This window comes from Motacilla alba, chromosome 1 (assembly GCF_015832195.1).
Source record: "Motacilla alba alba isolate MOTALB_02 chromosome 1, Motacilla_alba_V1.0_pri, whole genome shotgun sequence".
NCBI classification, from domain to species: domain Eukaryota; kingdom Metazoa; phylum Chordata; class Aves; order Passeriformes; family Motacillidae; genus Motacilla; species Motacilla alba.
The window spans coordinates 9596974-9618419 of NC_052016.1; the positions used below are offsets into that span (position 1 = coordinate 9596974).

General features: G+C 41.2%; 1 protein-coding gene across 2 annotated transcripts in view; it reads left to right on the forward strand.

Annotated features, from left to right (window-relative positions):
- Nucleotides 1–21446, forward strand: part of FCHSD2 (FCH and double SH3 domains 2) — a 121530-nt gene that overhangs the window by 15739 nt on the left and 84345 nt on the right. For both annotated transcript variants that reach the window (XM_038128344.1, XM_038128353.1), the window contains exon 3: nt 10782–10827. In XM_038128344.1, coding sequence (XP_037984272.1) covers nt 10782–10827 — 46 coding nt within the window. The remainder of the gene's footprint in view (nt 1–10781; nt 10828–21446) is intronic.

Consider the following 21446-nt stretch of genomic DNA (forward strand, 5'->3'; position numbering starts at 1 on the left):
ATTATAACATCCTAGGTTGGGTTTTTTTCTGAAAGGGAAATGCCTTGGATATGATGAATCAGGTCTGGGGAAACTATAGAAAAATACCCTTGTATTTGTCTAAACTGTATCTCTCCCTAATGTTTGCTTAGTTTCCCATTTTAAAACAAAAACTCATTAGTGATCATTTTAAATACACTTAAGCTCTGAAAGCAATCCTTGTATTTGTTGTGAATGTTAATGCTATAAAGAGGGCACGCTTTTATTTTGAAAAGGGTGAATGAAATGCTCACACTCACCAGCAGCTTTCTGGCGGTTCTTTTTTGTTTTCTTTTTTTATTCTACTGAAGGAAAAACTATTGTTTTAGCATTGTTTTATGTCTGGGTGTCATGTTCCTCTGATCACATGTTGGACTGCTAATACTTCTCTGAGACAAATTGCTGAAAACATTGGCTACGTTTGAGGTTACAAGAATTCTCTATATATAGTGACAGAATTGATTTTTTTTGTCACTGTTGCTAGTGGCAACTCATCCTAATCCCAAACTGTGCAGTAATGTGATTTATGGGGAGTACATTGCTCGCTAGTGAATGTTGTCTGGAATTTTTTTCTCTGTGCTTTGCTACAGGGGCACTGTTCAGGCACGAGGTAAAGATATTTCATTATTTATCATAGGTTGTGTGCTTTAAAACATTTAAGATTATGAATAAATTCGTAGCTCACAAATGCATTTGGGGAAAATCAGCTTTGTTGTTTTTGATAGATTTATAAAGGAGAAATTTCTTATTAATTAGGAGCTTATGCTGATAAAAATCACAACTATCTCCTGTTGAAGGCCAAATTTGCTTGTGGGTACTTTCACACTGAGAGTTTTGCATATGTGTTAACATTTTTTGTTTAAATCAAATAAATTTTACTAAGCATTAAAAAGCTTCAGTTTGAAATGTTGCCAAGATAATATGTTCTGTATGTTGTAAAGAGCACTTAAAATTGGCTTGTGCCAGTTGGGACTGACCTCTAAATGTCCTGCTAAAAATAGTGACTTTATAACACATTGTGTGGGGAAGTTTCAGGTTTGAAGTGCATCTTTTGAACTACTGTGAGCACTGTAAGCAATGCTCTCTTGAAAATCCAAATGGGCTTTTTAGGAAGAGGCATTTTGTAAGAGCAGGAAATCATTCATGGTTGGTCATGATGATCATCAAGGTCTTTTCCCACCTGAACTATTCTGTGTGTGAGAACTTGTGAAGTCAAGATGTTCAAAGTTAGACTTTCTGGCTTTTTCTATCTGCTCTCTGTGGCCATGGGAGGCAGAGTTATTACTCCTTTGAGTTGAACAGTAGTGCCTTCACTTGCTTCAGGGGATGGCAGGAGGATGATCCAGGTACTGAAAATTGTGTGTGAAAACTGGAGTAAAAACAATTGTAGGTGGATGGATGCTGGCAGGACAGGCAGAAGACTGCTTTTGTTATGAAGATATTATGCCCAACTTTGTTTCCTTGATTATATAGCTGGCTATGTCCTGATACATTGAAGTATTGGTTGAAATATTTTCAGCTTTAATACCTTTGTTTACACTCAGGAGAATTTTCCTTCCGTGTACTTTTATCTTAGTTGAGGATAAGTGGAGATTTAAAGGGTAAGCATTCCAAAGGACAAATGGTAGCAAAGCTGTCACAGCTGATTAGTTTTAGGTGTGAGACGAGCACGCTTCTGATTGCAGGGCAGAGATAGAGGATCCAGTGCAGTTGTGAGTTCCTGTAAATCCTCAGTGTAGCAGAAGGATGGAGCAGGGCTCCTCAAGGTGGTAAAATGTTCAGTAGTAGCTGAATCAACAAGGGATTACTGTGTGCTTGGCTGTAAAAGGGATGGGGCGGATATTGTAGCTGCTGTTTGCTCGGGGAAAAACTGCTAGAAAATCGTGAGATGTGTTGTAGAAAGGAATTTCTCGAGGAGAGAAGAGCTCTGCTGTGGTACAGGATGTTTGAATTGCCAAGCAACTCCCTTTCTGCAGGAATTTATGAAGCTCTGTTTGGAAGAACTATTTTAAGACTAAAGAGGAGACAGTACAGAGTATGTACATTAAAGTCAAGTTTAAAAAAAGGCCACTTTTTTATTTCTTTTGTGCTTGCCAGAGAACTGGAGCAGTGCACTGAGGTAAGCAGAAAGTGAGGGCTGCCAGCAAGCTGCAGGAAGGAGAGCTGAATTCCTTGACTCAGCAAGCAGAGAGTTTCCTGATGTTACAAATATTTGTGCTTCCCGAGTTGTAAAGATGCCCTTCACGCGTCTGCTGAGATCAGGCAGACCTCAAGTGGATCCGCAAGCAGGAAATGTCACTGGCTTCTCGTGCTGGGTCAGAGAACTTCTTTGTGGGCAAAAATTTAGGTGACCTTGCCAGGGTGGTTTTGAGTTTGTTCTCCTGCCTCGTGTGCTTTCACAGCTGGTGGGACCTTGGCCTGCCCAGCAAGGTTCTTGTTAAAAATCTTGGCCTGGAGGCCACGTTCACCCTGCGTTGGGATGTTTGTGGTGTGAGAACTCCTCGTCGTCCATACTTGCCGTGAGAGGGGAGGCTGCTGTTCGGAATCCTGTCCAGACTGGTGGTGGCTTGTGCTTCTGTGACCACAAATTGCCTTCAGGACTTGGAGATGCACTGTCATGAGAGCAGAATTCAGCTCCTTCACGCTGCTGGTGGGCAGAATCTCCTGGGAAGCAGCCAGGAGTGATGGGCTCAGCTTAGTTTTCCTAAGCAGGACTTGCAGAGCGCTAAGGAGCAGCCCATCCCATTGTGGGGAAGGTCAGGAGTTTCATGGCTGATCAGAGAAAGCATGCAAGGTCCACGGGCAGGAGGGGAGAGACATGAAAGCTTTACTTGGCTATTTAACGACAGTATCAGTGACACCTCCACCTGATCAGGGACATGAGGAGTGGAAGGAGGGATGCCCTGGGAATGGGAGCAGCAAGACATCTTCTGCATGAAGATTCTTCCTAAGGATGGGCTCTAGGGAAGGGTGTGCAGTACTCAGCAGTTTTATTTCCCCCATTCAACCTTTTCCAGGGAAATCTTTCCCTTTACTGATGTCAAGAAAAACCTTAGCATGTAATTTGGAGAGAAGAGCCAAGGTAATGCTCTGATGTTGATGAAGATATCTCTACAGGAGCTGGGGGAAGAGTTCCACGTGTATATCTCTGTGCTGAAGGGCATGGATGTGATGTAACGTGGGTGGTAGCAGGTTTAATTGGAGACCAGGCAAATAGAGCCAGCCCAAAATCCAGGCATCAAAACAGTGTTTGAACAGTGCTGTTAAATGCCCAGCACAGTGGAGTTTATTTAATAGGTGGTACAAAGTCTTCAGCAGGAAAGGCAATAGTGGCAGTGCTGATATTATTCAAACCTGACATGGAACTTTGCTCCTTGATTAAAATGCAGCTGAGCTGCCTATTTCTAGCAATAATATAACCCTGGCAGGTGACAGCATGCCTATAAAAGGGTCATCTTTCTAGGAAGAGATCTGTTTCATTCTGATGATATAAAACCATTGAACAAAAGAGAGTTTGTTATTTTTAAAACCAAACATAAAGGCTGTGATTTGCTGTAATGTGACCTCTGGTGATTTTTTTTCTTGGGGTGGCTGGAAAGGAACCTGAAGTGTTCTGTGCAAATGAAATTGAAATTACTTTCTCCTTGCTTACAACTTCCTAATTTCTTCAGTTGACTTTTTGCAAGAGCAGAGGCATGAGATCAACTGTTAGAGTCAGCACTGGTTTTACTGAAATTTGGGGGTGTTTAAATTGAACACAGTTAGCCAGAAAGTGATTGGAGGCACCTGGATTCCCTGGTGAGGTGACTTTGCTGATGATCTTGTGGTGGTCTGACGTACAGAGAATTGTAATAAAGGAGTTAATTCTTTTACATGATGTAATTACGGTGAAACTTCACTTGCCATGCTTTGTCTGAGGTGAAGTTTTTGATGTATAAATAAAAAATGTATAATTTGTGGTGTTCAGTGATCAGTGTCAGAGGAGTTTTGCTGGGAAAAGGGAAAGTCAGGTTACAAAAATCTCTGAATTTGGAGTCTTGAGTACTTTTTGACAAGGTGGACAAGGGGAATGGATTTGGACTAAAAAGAGAGTAAGTTTAGATTAGATATCATCAGGAAGAGTATTAAGAGGAGCATTAGCAGAAGGGTATTAAGTTTTTCCCTGTGAGGGTGCGGAGCCCCTGACACAGGGTGCCCAGAGAAGCTGTGGCTCTCCCTGGATCCCTGGAAGTGTCCAAGGCCAGGTTGGATAGGGCTTGGAGCAGCCTGGGATAGTGGAATGTATCCCTGCCCATGACAGGGGCTGGAATGGGATGTTCTGTAGGTCTCCTCTGACCATAACCAGTCTGGGATTCTGTGGATATGTTCCATATTTTAATAACCTGGTTGTTGCACTGCCATGCTTTCTGCAGCCTGTGTACAGATACCTTCAGAAATGGTGGTGTTCTGAAAAATAATTTACCCTTCAGCCACTCAGAATTTTTTGCAAATCTTCTAAAACATTTCTGTAGTGGTAATTCTGTTTAGTAAAGAGAAAAGCCATGAAGAGGAGCTTATTACATGCAGTGTTTGAGAGTGTTGTCGTGATGAATAATTTCTGTAGATTCATTATTGCTCCAGGTGTGTTGTCTGTGTGTCTGCTGGACACGGGCAGGGAATATTAATGCAGTGTGTCCCTGCATGCATGGGTGTTCCTGGAGTCCCTTATTAGCCATGCAGCTGCTGCTCTGTTATCTTATCTCAGCATTTATTGCCAACCCCTGCCCTGAATGGAGCCATGGCAATGATTTATGTTGGCTGGAGTATTTGGGATTCACTTGTGCTTTTGTTAGTGACACACCTGTCCTTAAATTAAAAACCAGGTAACAGCAGTTATGTGCTTGTATGGTACTGATTCATTATGGTGCATTTTTCATGTTGCTGGGGAAAAGTGGGGGGAAGGATCCACATAAAGGTACTGAAGTAAACCAAACAAGGTTTGGTTTAATTCACAAAACCTGTTTCCCTTCAAGGGATGGCAGAATGTTTTGGCCCATTCACTCCTCCCATGGATTTCAGGATTGCTCCCATTTGGATTTTATAGTGGGAGTTGGCATTCCAGAGGATATTTTAATTCAGTGTCATGGTCTGAGAAAGGGGTTAGATCCCCAGGAGAGGCTGAGGGAGCTGGAAAGGGGTTCAGCCTGGAGAAAAGGAGGCTCAGGGGGGACCTTGTGGCTCTGCACAACTCCTTCCAGGAGGGGACAGCTGGGGTGGGTCAGGCTCTGCTCCCAGGGAACAGGGACAGGAGGAGAGGGAATGGCCTCAGGCTGGGCCAGGGGAGGCTCAGGGGGGACACCAGCAGGAATTTCTTCATGGAGATGATTGTCAAGCATTGCAAGGTGCTGCCCAGGGAGGTTTGGAGTCTCCATCCCTGGAAGTGTCCAAGGAAGGACTGGATGTGGCACGCAGTGCTCTGGGCTGGGGACAAGGTGGGGATTTGGCACAGCTTGGACTCAGTGATCCCTTGCGGTTTATTCCAACACTAATGATTCTATGACTTGGCAAGACAAATGCCATAATTTTGGACATCCCTTCTTCCTACTTCTTCTCCCAGCTTTTATTGCTGAGCACAGTGCTGTGTGGTCTGGGGTCACTTGGGGTCAGCTGTCCTCACTGGGTCCCCTCCCAATTTCTTACACACTCACAGCCTACTCACTAATGGGAACAGGGTGCCCAGAGAAGCTGTGGCTGCTCCTGGATCCCTGGAAGTGCCCAAGACCAGCCTGGATGGGGTTTGGAACAACCTGGATAGTGGAAGGTGTCTCTGCCCATGGCAGGGGGTGGAACAAGATTATTATTAAGGTCCCTCCCAACGCAAACCATTCTGTGGTGCAAGGAGCAGGAAAGGCTTTGAGCTGTGTAAGCACTGCTCAGCAATAACGGGAACATCCCTGAGTTATCTGTGCCCAGAACTTTGTGTTCTCAGCACAAATCCCAGGCACAGCCCCATCCCAGCCACTGTGCAGAAAATTAACTCTATCCCAGCCAAGCACTGTGAGCTGTCCAATGGAACTGGACAGGGCAGGTGCAGCTGCAGGGCTTGGAGCTCACTGGGACTCCAGAGGTGCAGTGGAATAGTTTCCTGTCACCTTGGAAGGGTCATGGCAGTCAGGAGAGCTTCCTGATGGCTGCAGAAAGGCAAATACTGGAGCCATATTCGAAGACTGCCAGGAGGATGATCTGGGAACAGCAGCTTTACCTTAATTCCTGGGTAAATTACACAGCTAAACCTCCTGGAAACAATTCTTGAGGCTTCTTTTCCATTCCTTGAAGGGGCACAAAGGTGATTTGGAGCAGCCAGCATGGACTCCCAAGGGCAAAAGGTGCTTGATTGCCTTTTGGGGAAGCTGGCAGTGCCTGTGTTGTACGTGGTGGCTTTGGGGAGACCTTTGACACAGTCCTGTAGCTCCTTTAGAGCCACACTGGGGACACATGGACTGATAGCTGGGTGGAGAGTTGGCTGGGCTCCCCAAATCTGAGTGGTGGGGAGCAGTGCCAAGTGCAGCTGGCAGCTGGGAATCCCTCAGAGGTCAATGGATCCGTGCTGGTCCATGACTCCAGTCACAACCTGGACGGTGGTACAGGGCTTTTGGCAAGTTGAAGGACCCTGTTAAACTGGAGAAGAGCATTGACAGGCTGGAGGCAGGGCCGTGTCCAGGGTGACAGGGGCTGCCAGGAACCTCAGGAAGGTCAACAAAGGCAAATGCCAAATTCAGGGGCATTCCAGCCTTGAGCAGCAGGCCATTTCACACAGCTGGAATTTCAATGCCATCCTGGGCAGAAACACTTCACTGCATGTCTTCACCGTTAAAGAGATTGGTCAGGAGTGATTTGTGGACAGTAATTCCTAAATTTCATCTTTATCCTGCCAGCGGTAATGCAATATGCTTATTTATTCCCTGTGCCCCACTAAAAATCATTCAAAACCATTTCAAGTCAGAGATGGTTTAAAAAGAGGACAAGAAAGAATAAATATGAAGACATTCAACAATATTTGGGGTTGATTCAAGCTGATGGAGTGGTTTTTGTCACTGAGACAAAAACAGCTGCTCCCCTTTTTATTTTATTTTCTTTTTTTATAATGAGAGCTGTCTGTTCTCATGTTTTTAATGGAAAATTTTGGAGTGAGTGTATACTTAAAAAAATGGGGATAGTATTACTTTGGACATGATTGCACACTGAGTGTGTGTGCTCCCAGTGTACATTATAAGCACAAGTTCTAAAGTCATATTTTTCCACTGCTCTGTGTTCTAGCTGTCAGGAATTATCCTTGATCTACTTTCTGGGAAGCTGGAAATTTTTGGGTATTTCAAAATTCACTGATTCATCTTCTCAAGTGGGGCTGGATTGAGTCAGTTTTAACCCAGCTGCAATGTGCTCTGCAATTCTTAGGGAGATTTATTTTGGGAATTTTTGATGGGGTGAATTAATTTCAGGTCAAGGTCAGTCAAAAGGTGTGTTTCTTTAGCCTAATGTTTTTGGGTGTTTTGGGTGTGATATTAGTTTATCTGTTTTCTAAAGCTTTGTGTTAACTGTAAGGATTTTAAAATTTCATTACAATTTCCAAACAATTAGTCTGAATGTTCATAGCCAAAAAACTCACAAACACAAACTGCTGGTGTCAGGTGAGCTTTATGAATTTTCCAGTTAATACCTTGGGTTTTTGATCATTATCATCATCTTGCATGAGGAATTGTTCTAAATGGGATTCAGACCTTGCCTGGTTCATTGTTGAATTTCTCAGCCTCTGAATAGAAATACATTCACATACATGCAAATTTAGCCTCTTCTTTTATTCAAGAGCCCTGAACATGAAGTGTATGTTTACGTTTTTGCATAGCTCTGCATGGAATTAAATTTTTATACAGTGACTAATTCACTTTCTGGTTTTCAGAGTGTCACTGGGTTTAACTTTCTGCTCTACAAGCTGTGACTTTGATCTTCAGATTTGTACAACTGCACAATATTGGCAGATGGGACATTGTTTTATAAAACTCTAATGTGTATTTTAATGTTCTTATATTGATTTTTCATGAAGGTGTGAGCTTTACACATTTCCAGCCCAAGTGGACATCCATGAAATAATTAAACCCATCTGTTTCTCCTGTTTCCCTGTAGGAAAACTTAATGAAATATGATTCTCCACTGACCTGACTCCTTAATTCACATTGTTATGTTCTTCTACAATGGGAATATAAAAAGATACCTCAATATTTCATAGCATCTGTTACCTTTACTGGAAATGAGTGATGGAAATACATGCCACTGGTTGAAATTTCAGGTTGGGAATTTGCATTGAGGGCTCAACATTAGAAAAAGTGTCACTAGCAAAATGGGGATGTCAGGAAGAGAAGTTTTCTTTCTCCTGCTCTGTTAGAATTCCCTGGTCTCACAGAGCCTGAGCGAAAATGGGAAGGGGATAAATTTATTGCATTAATGTTGACAGGATAAACAAGATATTTAGAAATTACTGTCCACAAACTAAAATGCCTTTTTGGGGAGTGCAATTCTGGTGGTTCCTGCCCTTAGTTAATGGTTACTTTGAGAAAAAGGTGTAAAAGTAAGTATTAATGCTCCCTAGTTTAAAAAGCACACAAAATAATGTTCCTGCTTTCTTGCAGACTCACTAACTCATGTTGTAAAAAAGTTACCAGTCGTTAGAGAACATTTTATTACTTCATGGAAACAAATGTTTCCTTATATGAATGGATTTGAAGGTCCATCCTGAAGGACAGTAAGGTTAAGACTATCCCAGCTTTGCGCATAAAATCTGGATACGCACGTCAAAGTTTTCACGCTGCCCAAGTTAAGAAACTGTGATGCATTTATTAGTCAGAATTCTCTTTTCCCTTGCTCAAAATAATTTTCTTCTGGGAAATGTGTTGACTTCAGTCTCCCCTTTCATCATGTTTTGTAATCCATTCACAGTTGTCATAGAAGGGTTGCTGTATGAGCTGTCTCAAGGTTAAAAGCAGCTTTGTGTTGGTCCAGGGGAGGGAAGCGCAGTCCCAAAGCCGCAGGGAGCACCGGCTCCAAGGAATGCAGACGGCTGATCCCGACAGCCTTTCCACGCTTAACCATCTTCTTCATTCAGCTAAACAAATTTAAATATTGGATACAGCATCTTGCCAGCTATTTCCCCATTTAAAATACAGAACAAAATCGAAAACTGAAATATTTCTCATAAGGAGGTGCTGCTGTACAATCCATTCCTGCCAAAGCTTGCGGTCGATCCAATTCCAAGATTTCAGTTGGTTTTAGGAGTCAGTTTGATTCCTATGTTATTTTGTAATCCTGCAAGGGCTGGTTGAATGTTTTTGTTTTTCCCCTCTGGTGCAAAACTTTTAATGCAGAAAGTTTTTGGGGATATCTTGGGCTTCCTGCTTGTCACAGTCATTGTTTTGCAATTAATTTAAGAATTTGGTTTGAATGGGGTGGGTAAAAAGCTCAGGTGAAATACACAACTTCATATCCAGGTTTGGTGTAATTCAGCCCTGATTCTATGTTTTGAAATGCAGTTAGGTGAGAATTGGAAAATAACTTTGTTTTCCTAAAGTATTCCCAGATTTATGTTCCAAAGACTGCTGCTTGTTTTCTTCTACCTTTTCAATATTGATAACGCCTTTCAGTTATTCCTTGGAGTTATTTGTGCAGTTCTTTTACTTCTGATAGAAAAGTGAGTCTTTTCAGAGGATTGTTGTGGTTTCTAGGTGTTTGCTAAACTCACTGGGATATTGGATTTTGGAGCAGGAGATCCTAAAAGAAATTGGGTTATAATATTAGCTGGAATACTTGGAATGCTTTACAAAGGAAATTCATTCACAGGCATCTCAGCCAACTTCACTTGTTCCTATCAAGGTGTTTCATATGGGAATTACACAGCCCTTGGAACCCACCTGGGCTACACAAGGGTGATTTGGGAAGTTTAACTGTTGGAGCTGGAATATGGCCAGATCTCTTGGGCTGTCATTGGTCTGGGAAGAATTTTAAGCAATCATGATGCATTTAAACTTTTGTTTTACATCCTGTTGTGGAAGCTGAGCTTGTAGCATGTGGATGGATACTCTTCATGGATGAAATGGAGTAGGCAGGAATAAAAGGAGCCTGTCCAGAGCTCCTTTTTATTGAGTTAACTTCATTAGAGGATGTTCCTGAGGTGTGTTTTTTTTTTTATTGGCGTGTCACCAGAGTTATTGTGTAACTAATTTAAATATAATTAGATTTTTTTGTGCCTATGGTGTAGCCTTAAGCTGAGTAGTTTGTGGTATAGCTTAAAGAAAATAACTCTGATCAAAACAAGTCTGACGAAAATTAAGTAAGTCTGTCTAGGTACATAATGTCAAATCCTGTTCTGTGCTCCCAAATTCCTTCCTTGGCTGTACCGCTGGAAAGCTGACGAGCTTTTCATGAAGAAAATGCTATTTATGCCTGGGAACTGAGTAGTCCTGGGAACTGAGTTTGCCCAATAAAACTTGGAAATTCAGCTATCACACATGTGAAGTCCACACACAATCGTTGCTGGGCTACTGATGTGCACTTGTCAAACCATTTCCCTTTTTTGTTGCTGTTTCACTCTGCAGACTGTCCAGCAGAGGCTCCTTTTAAAGTAAATTATTGAATTTGTACAGTTTTGCTCTCTGTGTTAATGGATTTTGACTGAATTATTGAATTTGGAGTGTTTTGGTTAATGTTCTAACTGAATTTCTTTGCTTTTCTTTCAGAGCATTCAGTCAGAAAAGAGCTGCAATTGAGAAAGAATATGCACAGGTAGGTTCTGTAGTAACTTTGATGGCTGTGGCATTGTTCTGTTGGTATAAGTTGTTAATCAGCAAATTACCATGGTGTATGTTTTTATCATTTATCTTTTCCATAAGTTACTTACCATGAAAATGTGTTGAAGTTCTGAATCAGTTTGATCTATACAGGACTTAGGCCCATTCTGTATTTTCATATATTTTGACTTGAGGAAGTTCTCGAGTACAGAAAACATTTTTAACATTTTTTCCCAATTGTTATAAAGTCAAACTCCATGTGGTTTTCTCAGAAGTCAGTGTTAAATTTGAGTGAAAGGTAAAATCAGGTCAATTAGAGGGAGAGGAAATGTTCTGACTTACTCAATCCAAAATAAATTTAAATTCACATTCTTCAGTAAGAGCAGCTTCCCATTCATCTGAAATAAAAGCGGATTTGGCCTCATGCTTGTGATAGGGAGTGGAATGAATTTTGATTTGTTTGTGAGAAAAGAGGGAGGATTGCTTTTTCTCCCCCAGTCCAAAATTAGAAAGCATCTAATAAGGGGCAGCTGCCTGTTTAATTTACAGTAAAGGCTCTTGGAGCTTAAGTCCAAGTACAACAGATTAAAAATACATTAATTTATTTTAAAATAGATTAAAGGTAGAATAAAATCCAAGGGAGTGAGCTCGTGGAGCTCAGTATTCCATAAATCCAACTGGAGATGTGCCTGACGTGGAATGTGAGAACACAAGCTGTCACCAGGCTGCTTCCAAGTGCAGTTTGTAGGATGTCATGTTAAACATCCTTTTAGTCCCCAGTGCTGCATCACCCCCAAAATACACAGAGCAAACTTGTTCTGGGGCCAGACTTCACTGTCAGTTGGGAAAAGATGATTCCTGTGCCTGTGATGGATGGATGGGTTTTTAGTGCTGGATTTTCTGCATGTCTTCTCAGCCTAAAACCCATCTGAAAACCCTTCCTACACCACGTGGAATTTGGGCTGAATTAAGTCCACTCACTGACAATAGTGCCATAAGTTGTTGGTGCTCCCCTTCTTCCTCCAGATATGAGTTTACCTTGGCAAGTATCAATTCCATTGGCAGCTGAACTAAATTTGATCAAATGCCTGAATTTTTCAATGATGGTGCCTCCTGAAACTGGGGTTAAAAATGTGTATTCTTGAGTGATTTTTTAAAAATTATGTAGAAAATTTAACACCAGTTCTTTACACATTTATCCATCAGACCCTGGGAATGTCTTTTATATGCAGAGACACAACAGTCACTGCATTTAGGGAATAGTCTTGATAAGTTGGAAAAATAATTACACTGCGCTTCGGAAAGCTCAGACCTAACAACTGAGGCTTTCAGCTCCTTGGATTTAAACCCCCCCAGCTTTGCAGCAATGCAGCTGCAGCATTTGAGATTCACTGAATAGCTGTTTCTATGAATGAAGTCTTGTGGGATCGCTTCCTTGGATTGCTGATAAGTGCACAGCTCCAAAACAATGTTGGATGCTTCTTCTAAAAGGATTTCTGTTTTGGAGGTGGTAATAAAATTTCAAATAAAGCCTTTTGGGGAGAGAAGTTGTGCTCCAAATAAATGGGAAGTCGCATTCATCAAGAGTGGGATATTCCTTTTAAACCAGTTCTAAAGGGAGCTGGAAATGCTCAGTAGTTTATGAAGCCAGATTTCTAAACCTTTTCACAGATTCTCTCCAAATGCCTCTTGTCACCTTAGGGAATTTGGAATATTCTGACATCTGACTTTTTTTTGGCAAGTGAGAAGCAGTGGAAGGGTGGCCAGTGGAAATCAGTTTCCCAGAACTGAAGGCTTTGTTGGTTTAAAAAAAATTGTAGGTTGGTGCCCTGCACTTGGGTGCCAAGTTTCTAAACACAGAGTGCTTTTGTTGGGAGCAGGAGAACCTGTCCAAAGGCAAGTGAAACACCCCAGCCCAGTGTTTATAACTTGCCCCTAATTACATGGTAAGTGGTGCAAATGTATGTGATGAATTACAGGGCCTGGATTTAAATTTCCGTGCTCTTATTTTGTCCAGGTTTTTTTGCCTTGTGTTTTCACCTGTTGCCTTTGAAGGTTTTTGGAGCTGTTTTTTGCTTATTGCCCATCTCCAGTGGGCTCTTTCCTGGCTTTTCTAGGCTGTGCCGGGTATAAATGGGAGAAGGACTCAGTGTATCAGCAATTCTGCAGTTTTCTAGATCAGCTGGGGTTCTGCACTCAGCTCTTCCACTTGTATTTTTGGTCCTGCATTATTTAATATATGCTTAGAGGCTTACCTTAATATTCAGAAATGAGAGCTCAGGAAGGTTCTCATTTCCCACTAACAGTATGCCTGCTAATAGCATTTAAATTGCAATTTTATATTGTTATTATTAGCTGTTCTCCATGATTAATAAGCTACCTGAAATCAGTGCATGAGAGTACTCATATGGTGAAAAAACAGTTTACTGAATGTGTACTTTTGTTGCTACCTACAAGAAAAAAAAAAAAAACCAAAAAAACCCCCCTGTTTTACCCAGCATTTTAAATAGGTAAAATGTTGGTTTTTGGGGGGTTTTTCTTGAGATTATAAATACATCTCTGCTGCAGTTACTATTATTTCACACTTTTAACTCAAGAGACCAGTCTCTCACAGTCTGGGAACACACATATGACCTTCCTTGTCATGTTTTGGTTTTGCTTGATGTTTCATTATCATTGTTTCAGAGTAAAACGTGACTCCAGGCAATCAGCATGGCCTGGCCCCTTGGAATTTGCAAGTAACCTCAAGGAGGTTGAGTTTCCTTGCATGCTAATGAGTTTCTAATTGTAGTACCTCAACCAAAGGCACTGATGTTCTGCAAAAAAAGGTGGGAGAGCCCGTTTCCCTGAGCTACATTTCAAGTGAGGCACAAGTAGAAGTGTCTGTTCAGTTTTTCTTTTTTAAAGAGGCAGTAATTGTTAGGATTTTTTTCTGCTCTCTGTGTTTTCTAGAGGTCAAATTAACATTGAAGAGCTGTGGGTGCTCAGTATAACCAGCTTATCTGTCATCAGGAGGGGACAGGGCACTCGGTGTTGATTGCTCTGTCTGTGGCACTGAGAAACTTCATGCATTTAAAACATTTTCAAACGTGGAGAAAAGTTAATGTAGTTTATAGCCACAGAGTCCTGTAGGCAGCTCCTCATATCCATGGTAGTGGTCAGGAGAGGAGCCTTAAATAAGATGAAATGGATGTGAGAGGGAGAAGCAGCTGGAGGTGGAGTGAGAGGAGCAGGAAAGATGGGAAGGTGGATGTAAGAAGACACCATGGTCACCCTTACCCATTTCCCTCACCCTGTGTCTCACCAGACCTAGAAAACACACTCATTTCAAGACATCAGAATACATGCATTAATATTTCCTAAAAAATGACAATATTCTTATGGCAGTTTTTGTCTATATAATGTGTTGTGTATACATAATATATAAAGCAGATACATAACATGATTTATATCTTTGTATATGTATTTTATTATAGTTTATTTATATATTTGTTAGAATTTACTTGTTTTCCATTGTTTAAAAGCAAAATAGAAGCTGATCATCTCTTTTACCACGTTCTAACAAGGGTGCCAAGCTGCCCAGTGGCCTTCTGAGCAATTTTTCAGAGGATTAAAATCATAAGGGTTAAAATCAGACATTTCCACCATGTCTTAGTAACTTCTGCCATGGCTCATTTTTTTCCTTTGCTGTTCTTTATCATGTATTCCAACACTTTGTGCTAATTAACTGGTTTATCATGTGAAGACTAGAAAGGTGATGGTATTACCCTCGTAAGGAATGAGAGAAAATGAGTGAATTTTAGCCAAAATACTACAAATCTCTGATAGAATGGATACCAAACTCTTTTGAAAATACACTGGTTTATGGGAGTGTTTCAGTGGTGACTGTAGGAGCAGGAGGATGGCAGACACTGCTCAGGAACAGCTGGGAGATTTGGGAATGGTACTGGAGAACTCTGTAAATAGAACCCTGTCAGCATGGAACACCAGTCACCTGGGTTGATTCCTAAATCCCACCAGGCAAAACAGCTGCAGCCTGGCAAACACAGCCTTACAACCGGCTTGGAATACAAAACAAAAATTCCAGGGTGAAGCAAATTCTTTCCTCTGCCTCCGAGCTGTAGAACCCCTAGAGCGGCAGGAAAAAATAACTTGAGGTACCTGCCCTGCAAAGCCAGCTAGCAGCTTTCCATGAGATCATTGCCTGCAGTCTGGGCAGAATGGGTTGGATTTTTTAATCCCAAAGGATGCAGGAGGTTGCTGTGGGAGAGCAGGAAGAGATTGTGGATTTTAAGGGTGGGTCCCTGACTTGGGGACAAACAAGGAGCAGCCGTGGGTTGACTGCTCAGGAGCTGTTTTGTTAGCAGATGAACTTAAGTTACTTGTTTCTTCCTGTGAGGATGATTTTAGAGTTGCTGCAGTGCTAAACCTCCCTCTAGAGTATTTCTGTATTACTTAAGACATTTGTCTTGGTTTTGTTTTATGGTGAAATTGATGACTTTCGTAATCAAGCAGTAATTTTAAAAAACCTAGGAAATCAGTTTTTGTGTATGTATGGAAGATGTATTTTTAAGACTTAGGACACCTAATCTTTTAGGGAATTGTGATCTTCTGTATTCCAGATCCCATGAGGAGAGTATAGTTCGTAATTAGCCCATATGCAGAAACTAGGCTGGTTTTTCTTTTATCTCAGGCTTATCTGTGGAAGGAATTTAGCTGTCATTCTGTGATTTCTCTGCAGAGAAACTTTCACTTGTAGTACATGAATGAATTATGTTGAAATTTCCATCCTGGATTCCTGGATATCCTGAGCTGAATAGCTGCTGTATCTGGATATATTTGATAGCACTTAATTTGAAAGGCAACAAATTGCTTTGAAACCCACCCGTGTTTATTGTATTTTCAAACTTTCTGTAGGAAACACTAGGGAAAAACTCACAGTGAAATCTTTTTCCAGGAATGAACTCACCGAGTGTCTGCAATTGTTGGTTTTTGTCTGTTTTAAAAGACAGGCAAAATATTCCAAAAACAAACAAACAAACAAACAAACCCAGCCTGTAAGAGGTGACCCTGGAGGCCTGAGGTGCTCCATGTGCATCCCTCAAAAGTGTGGCAGAGCTTTGAGGTGTCTTCTTCCTACTTTATTGGTAGTGTTGCAAACCATTTTAGCAGGCATTCAGTGTGTTGGTTTAATTGCATATGAAAACCATAGTTTTGTCCACCAGTGCTGGGGAATGTTCTTCTCCCAGCCCGGAGCCTGGAGGAGACTTTGTGCTGGTCTTTATCCATAAAGTTCCATTTTTTCCCAGTGGTGGCTATGTGAATATGGCACCTCTTTCTCTTAACAGACTTCATTTCTTGCCTGTGCAAAGAGCAGCTACTGAAATCCTACAATCCAAGGTCTAATTTGAATATTCCACCTTTCCTGCTGTAGGAATTTCTATGGGAGAAGGCAGGAGACCCATGGAATCTTTCATGTGTGACTTTATTTTGGCTGTTGCTGCCTGAAGCTTGGTTGGCACATCTGCTTGGGGGAGTGGGAAAAGCTGTATCCAAGAAACCTCTGGATCCAATAGCAAAAATGCCAGAGCCACTCAGGCCTATTCCTGCACTGAGTGATGTTTTCCCGTGGATTCTTAAGGCTGTGAGGCTCCCCTTTTTCCTTCTTTTGGAATCTTGCTGGGCTTAATCCCGTGTGTCACAGACAACCATGTCAGGCAGGTTTGCTCGTAAACAAACTGTGCTGCTTTCCATGGGCTTCCTCCTGCTCCTCCATGGACCCTGCAAACCAGGGAGGGTGGGGAGCCTTCAGAATGGGCTGTTACTTGCTTGGAGATTATGTCTTTGGTTGATACCTCTGAATTGTTCCTTGTGAGGGTGGGGAGGCCCTTGCACAGGTTCCCAGAGCAGCTGAGGCTGCCCCTGGATCCCTGGAAGTGTCCAAGGCCAGGCTGGACACTGGGGCTTGGAGCAGCCTGGGACAGTAGAGTTGTCCCAGCCCATGGCAGGGAGTGGCACTGGATGATCTTCAAGGTCCCTTCCAACCAAAGCTATTGTGGGATTCTGTGACTTAATTTAGGATATTTCTTTTGGATAATCACTGGTGTTTTCTAAATGAGCTTTGGATTCATTAGGTAAAAAACTCTCTAAGACCTGTGCCTCAACCTGGCTTATGTGCACTTTAAGTCTTTGTTCCTTGCCATATCCCTGAAAATCTCATGTTTGGTGTGGAATACCTGTGATTTCAGATACATCTGGAGCCTGGACTGTTTTGTTAGTTTGTTTTAAATCTCAGCACAACTAACTTTCAAATTTTTTTGGGAGAGGATCCCAAGTGGTAGCACTTCCCAGTCACTTGTCTGGCATGGAGATCATGCATATTGATGGCCTGGTTTGGTCCTTTCAGCCATGGTGGTGCACAATACATCAGCAGAACTTGCTGCTTCCAGAAAGAAAACACCTGCCTGGTACTACCTTTGGATTATGTTCTCCATTCAAAGCACTGGGATATCCATGAGCAGGGCAGGAAAATGAAGTGTAGGACTCCGTGGCTATTCAGGCCATTCTTCCCAAAAAACCATGGAGAATCAGTGGCCGTGAAGGCCACAAAGACTGAGCTGCTCCATTTCATAAATGGTTAGGAACACTATTGTGAATTTTAGAATAACTTGTAGAGACAAGTTTGACAAATCAGATGTTATAATGGGATTATTGATACTATTCTGCACTTGTCACAGTTCACCCTCTTAGTGCACGTTTCCCTTTTTTCCCCCAAACAAGAAGTTCTTTAGAATTCTCTATATTAAATGTCCATTTAACATTTAATATAATATACTTTGCTTGGAACAAAGACTGTGGGTCTATGAGTGACATTTCAAACAATATTATCGTTGACCTTCTCTTTTTATGTAGATTTTGCATTCAGTTGTTCATGTATTTTCCGTCTCCAAAAAACACATGTCAGAACTTAAAAGTGGGGGGAAAAGTGGGATATCTGATTTTGGTCCTGTGTCACTGGTCATTCTGTTAGAAAGAAAATGAAAATGTCGTACACTGCAGCATTAGTCCATTTAAAAAGAATTTTAAAAGGCAGCCTTTTAAAAATGCTAAGCTATCTGCTACAGTTTTTATGGAATTCTTTAGGTTAAAATAATATTTCTCTAAGAACAGAGGAGGACTGTCAGCTTCTATTTTCAGTGAAAACATCTAGTTCCTTATAAAGGGGCTGCTAAGCTTAGAATTACTCTATTCCTACAAAGAAAGCCCTTCATAAAGAAACCCCATTTTTTGCTGAACTGATGCAAGCAAGTTTCTCTGAGCCTGCTTTTAGCCGTTATTTTTCTTTCCGATTACTGCTCTCAGAAACATCCAGGGCCTGGAATTTGGATCCTTGTAAGTGGTTCTGCTTGCAGATGAAAAACTTTATTCTTCAGAGCTGCTCTTTGCTTGACCATTCAGGCCCACCAGTGAGCCAGGCAGTGCATCCTGCAGCCTGTGGGGTTATCCATGAGTTCCTTCTGTGGGCATCGTTTTTCCTCTGCTGCCTCACTTCTTCTCAAGCTGCCTCAGTGTTTCTGTTCTTTCCTAACACGTTCAACCCTTCAGTCATCCTTCCCAGCAGCTGCTTTTCTTTTTCCTGGGATTTAAGAGGGCAGGCAAGTCACAACTCAAGGCTTTCAAAATACACACAGTGGAAACTTGGGGCCTCCAAAGTAGCAGCAACAGCAGCGCTGAGTCATGAGTCCTTGCCAGCCACGGCTGCTCCACCTTTCTTTGGGTTCCTTTTCCACCTCTTTCCTTATATCTTGTCCTGGGAATTGAATACTCTTTCGTTTCCTAGCTTTGCACACCTCATACACATCTCAGAGTTCTTTGGGTGGAGGAGATTCCTTTTCCAAACTTCTTAAACCAAGCTGTATTTTGGTGAGGCCCTTATCCCTTTGAAACTTGGAAAATCTTTAAGCATCTTGGTTCCTAAACTGCATCCCTCAGGAAAAACACATCATTGTTCTCAGAGAGAACCCAGGCCTTGCCTGAGCCACCTCCTTGGCTGTTTGCCCTGCTCCATTTCCCAGTCCCCTGGTAATGGTGGTGCCATGCTCTCCTCCCAGCTTTTGGGATGGTATCAGTTCCTCAGGAAATGCATCCTGGTTTGCAGACCACTGCTGGACATGGCTGTGCCAGGATCTACAAGCAGTCAACAATGCACCCAGGAATGCTCTGGATGTGGGTTTGGGGCTGTTTGTTTGGGGATTTTTAAATCCCTGAAGCTTTGAGGTAAGAAAGCAAATACTTGGTGCATGAACATCACCCATCATCCCTTCCTTATATTTTGTAGCAGGCCATAAACAACTCAAAAGCTGTTTTTCTCTTAATTTCTTTTGCTTTTATTTGCATTTCTCCACCTTCTCTGTTAGCCCTGCATTTGGTCTGGAGCCGTCAATTGAAAAAAAATCCTTTGTATCCAACATAACTCTGCCTCTTTACCCAATAATAAGCACCTTCTCTGTTACAATCGAAAGACCATAACTTAGGGGAAAACAGCAATCACTGGTTTGCCTGAAAATTGTACTCAGGAGAGTGTAATTAAGAAGAAAATTATTATTATTATAGTAAGAAAAATTAAAAGAAAAGTTATTTATTTAAAAATTTTATTGATTAAAAAAAAAAACCCGTGTAGAAATAAAAGTATGGAGAATGTAATTCTTTGTATAGTTCAGTTGGTTAATTCAGCTGGTTAAATTTTCTCCAATTCAGCTGGTTGTCAACTGTCGGGCACACAGAGGTAATTCATAGGAGATGGTGTTCCTTTTTTCTCTGGGACATTGAAAAACTATTTGATTGCACCTCTTGCACAGTAACTAAAGTGGTTTTGGTCTATGTGTGACTTGATTTCAGATAGTGACATTTCTGAAAAGTTATTCTTCCTTTTCTGTGTTTCAGACCTTAATTTTACTGTTGAAAAGGTCTCCACTGGTTAAATGAATGAAACAAAAAAAGAAAGGGAGAAGAGCTCATTTTATTTACTGTTCAATGATTAAACACCTAAACTTGTGTTCACACTGTAAAAAGGATTGAACATGGGTTTGCAGGAGCAGCCTGTCATCCTTTCCATTCTAGAGCAATCCCCAGCCCCAGGGATCCAGATTTCATGTTGGACCCTCAGGAGTTCATTAGATGGATGTAAGGAAAACTGGGCAGAGCTTCTTGACTACTGAAGCTGTTTGCCTTGGAGGATTATTTAAAGGGTAAAGTAGATGTGTTCTTAACTGTTTTAAAAAACTATACTCCCTTCTTCCTCTTTCCAGCCTTGGAAGTTTACTTTCAGATTTGGATAAACCAGGATGTGTTGACAGCTCAAAAAAAAAAAAAAAAAAACAAAAACCAAACCAAAAAAACCCCCAAAAAACCAAAAAAAACCCCCCAAAAACCCAAAAAAAATAAACCAACCGAGAATGTTTAAGTCAAATCTCCCCCCTAAATGATTGTTCAGTGTCAGACCCTGCATCCACAGTGGGTGACTTGTTCAGTTTTATACAGATAAAGGCCTTTAGCTAGCTTTCACACCAAAAAAAAAAAAAAAAAAAAAAAAAAAAAAAAAAAAAAAAAAAAAAAAAGGAGAGAGAAAGGAAAGCCTTCAACTTTTAGATCCTAGGGGTTATTTCTGAGAGTTCTCCAAACTGTTACCTCAAACATTTATTGTTCTGTTTCATGGTGTGTGGGGCCAGCAGTGAAGCTCAGCTGGGTCATTCCCTTCCACATGGTGTTAGAAGGAATAAATAGCAATATTTGAACATCTTGGTGCTTTAGATAAGGAAAAATGCTTGTCCAGCTGGATTCTGGAAAACCATAGGTGTCTGGCATCCTATATTGATGATGGGCTCCACTTGATTACTGCATTGGTGCTATTTTATTTTAGTAGTGTTTGGTTGTTACTCATTAAGTGCCTTATTAATCAGTTTTCTGGGTTTTTTGCCATGGAAAATAAAATAAGCCAGTGCAACAAGTTTTATATTGGGAGCTTTCCATATATTTAAAAATCAATTAACTTCTGTTTTATTGAGAAAACATTTTAAAATTTGATGGGTTAGTTAATGACATCAACATCAGTAAACACTCATTAGGGGAAAATCCAGTGTAGGTATTGGGCAGGAACAGAACCCTAACATAGATTTACATTTTAATTTATAGATGTAAAGCATTCTTTTCAGTCACCAGAATTGTGTTGATGATGGCATACAGTCATACCTGCTATCCCTTGTTTAATTTTAAATATTACTCCATATTTGCTGCTAGGCAGATATCCTGCCTGCTGCTCATTTCTCTAGCAATATACTCTTCATTGCCTTTTGCAGTTTAAAGGGTAGTTTGTCATATTTTCAACAAAAATAAAAGCATATTTCATACTGGTTGCAAACAGAAACTAATTGAGTAGGAGGGAGCCTACAGATTTATGAAAAAAACATCTCAGCACTGGTTTTCTTAGCTCTGCTTGTGTCCAAATATGGCTCAGAGCTTTTTTTTTTATACCTTCACAAGCCATAAAGATGTAATTTAAAAAAAAATAAAAAATACTGAGGGCTGGTTACATTTTTTGAGATGTGAAATTTGTGA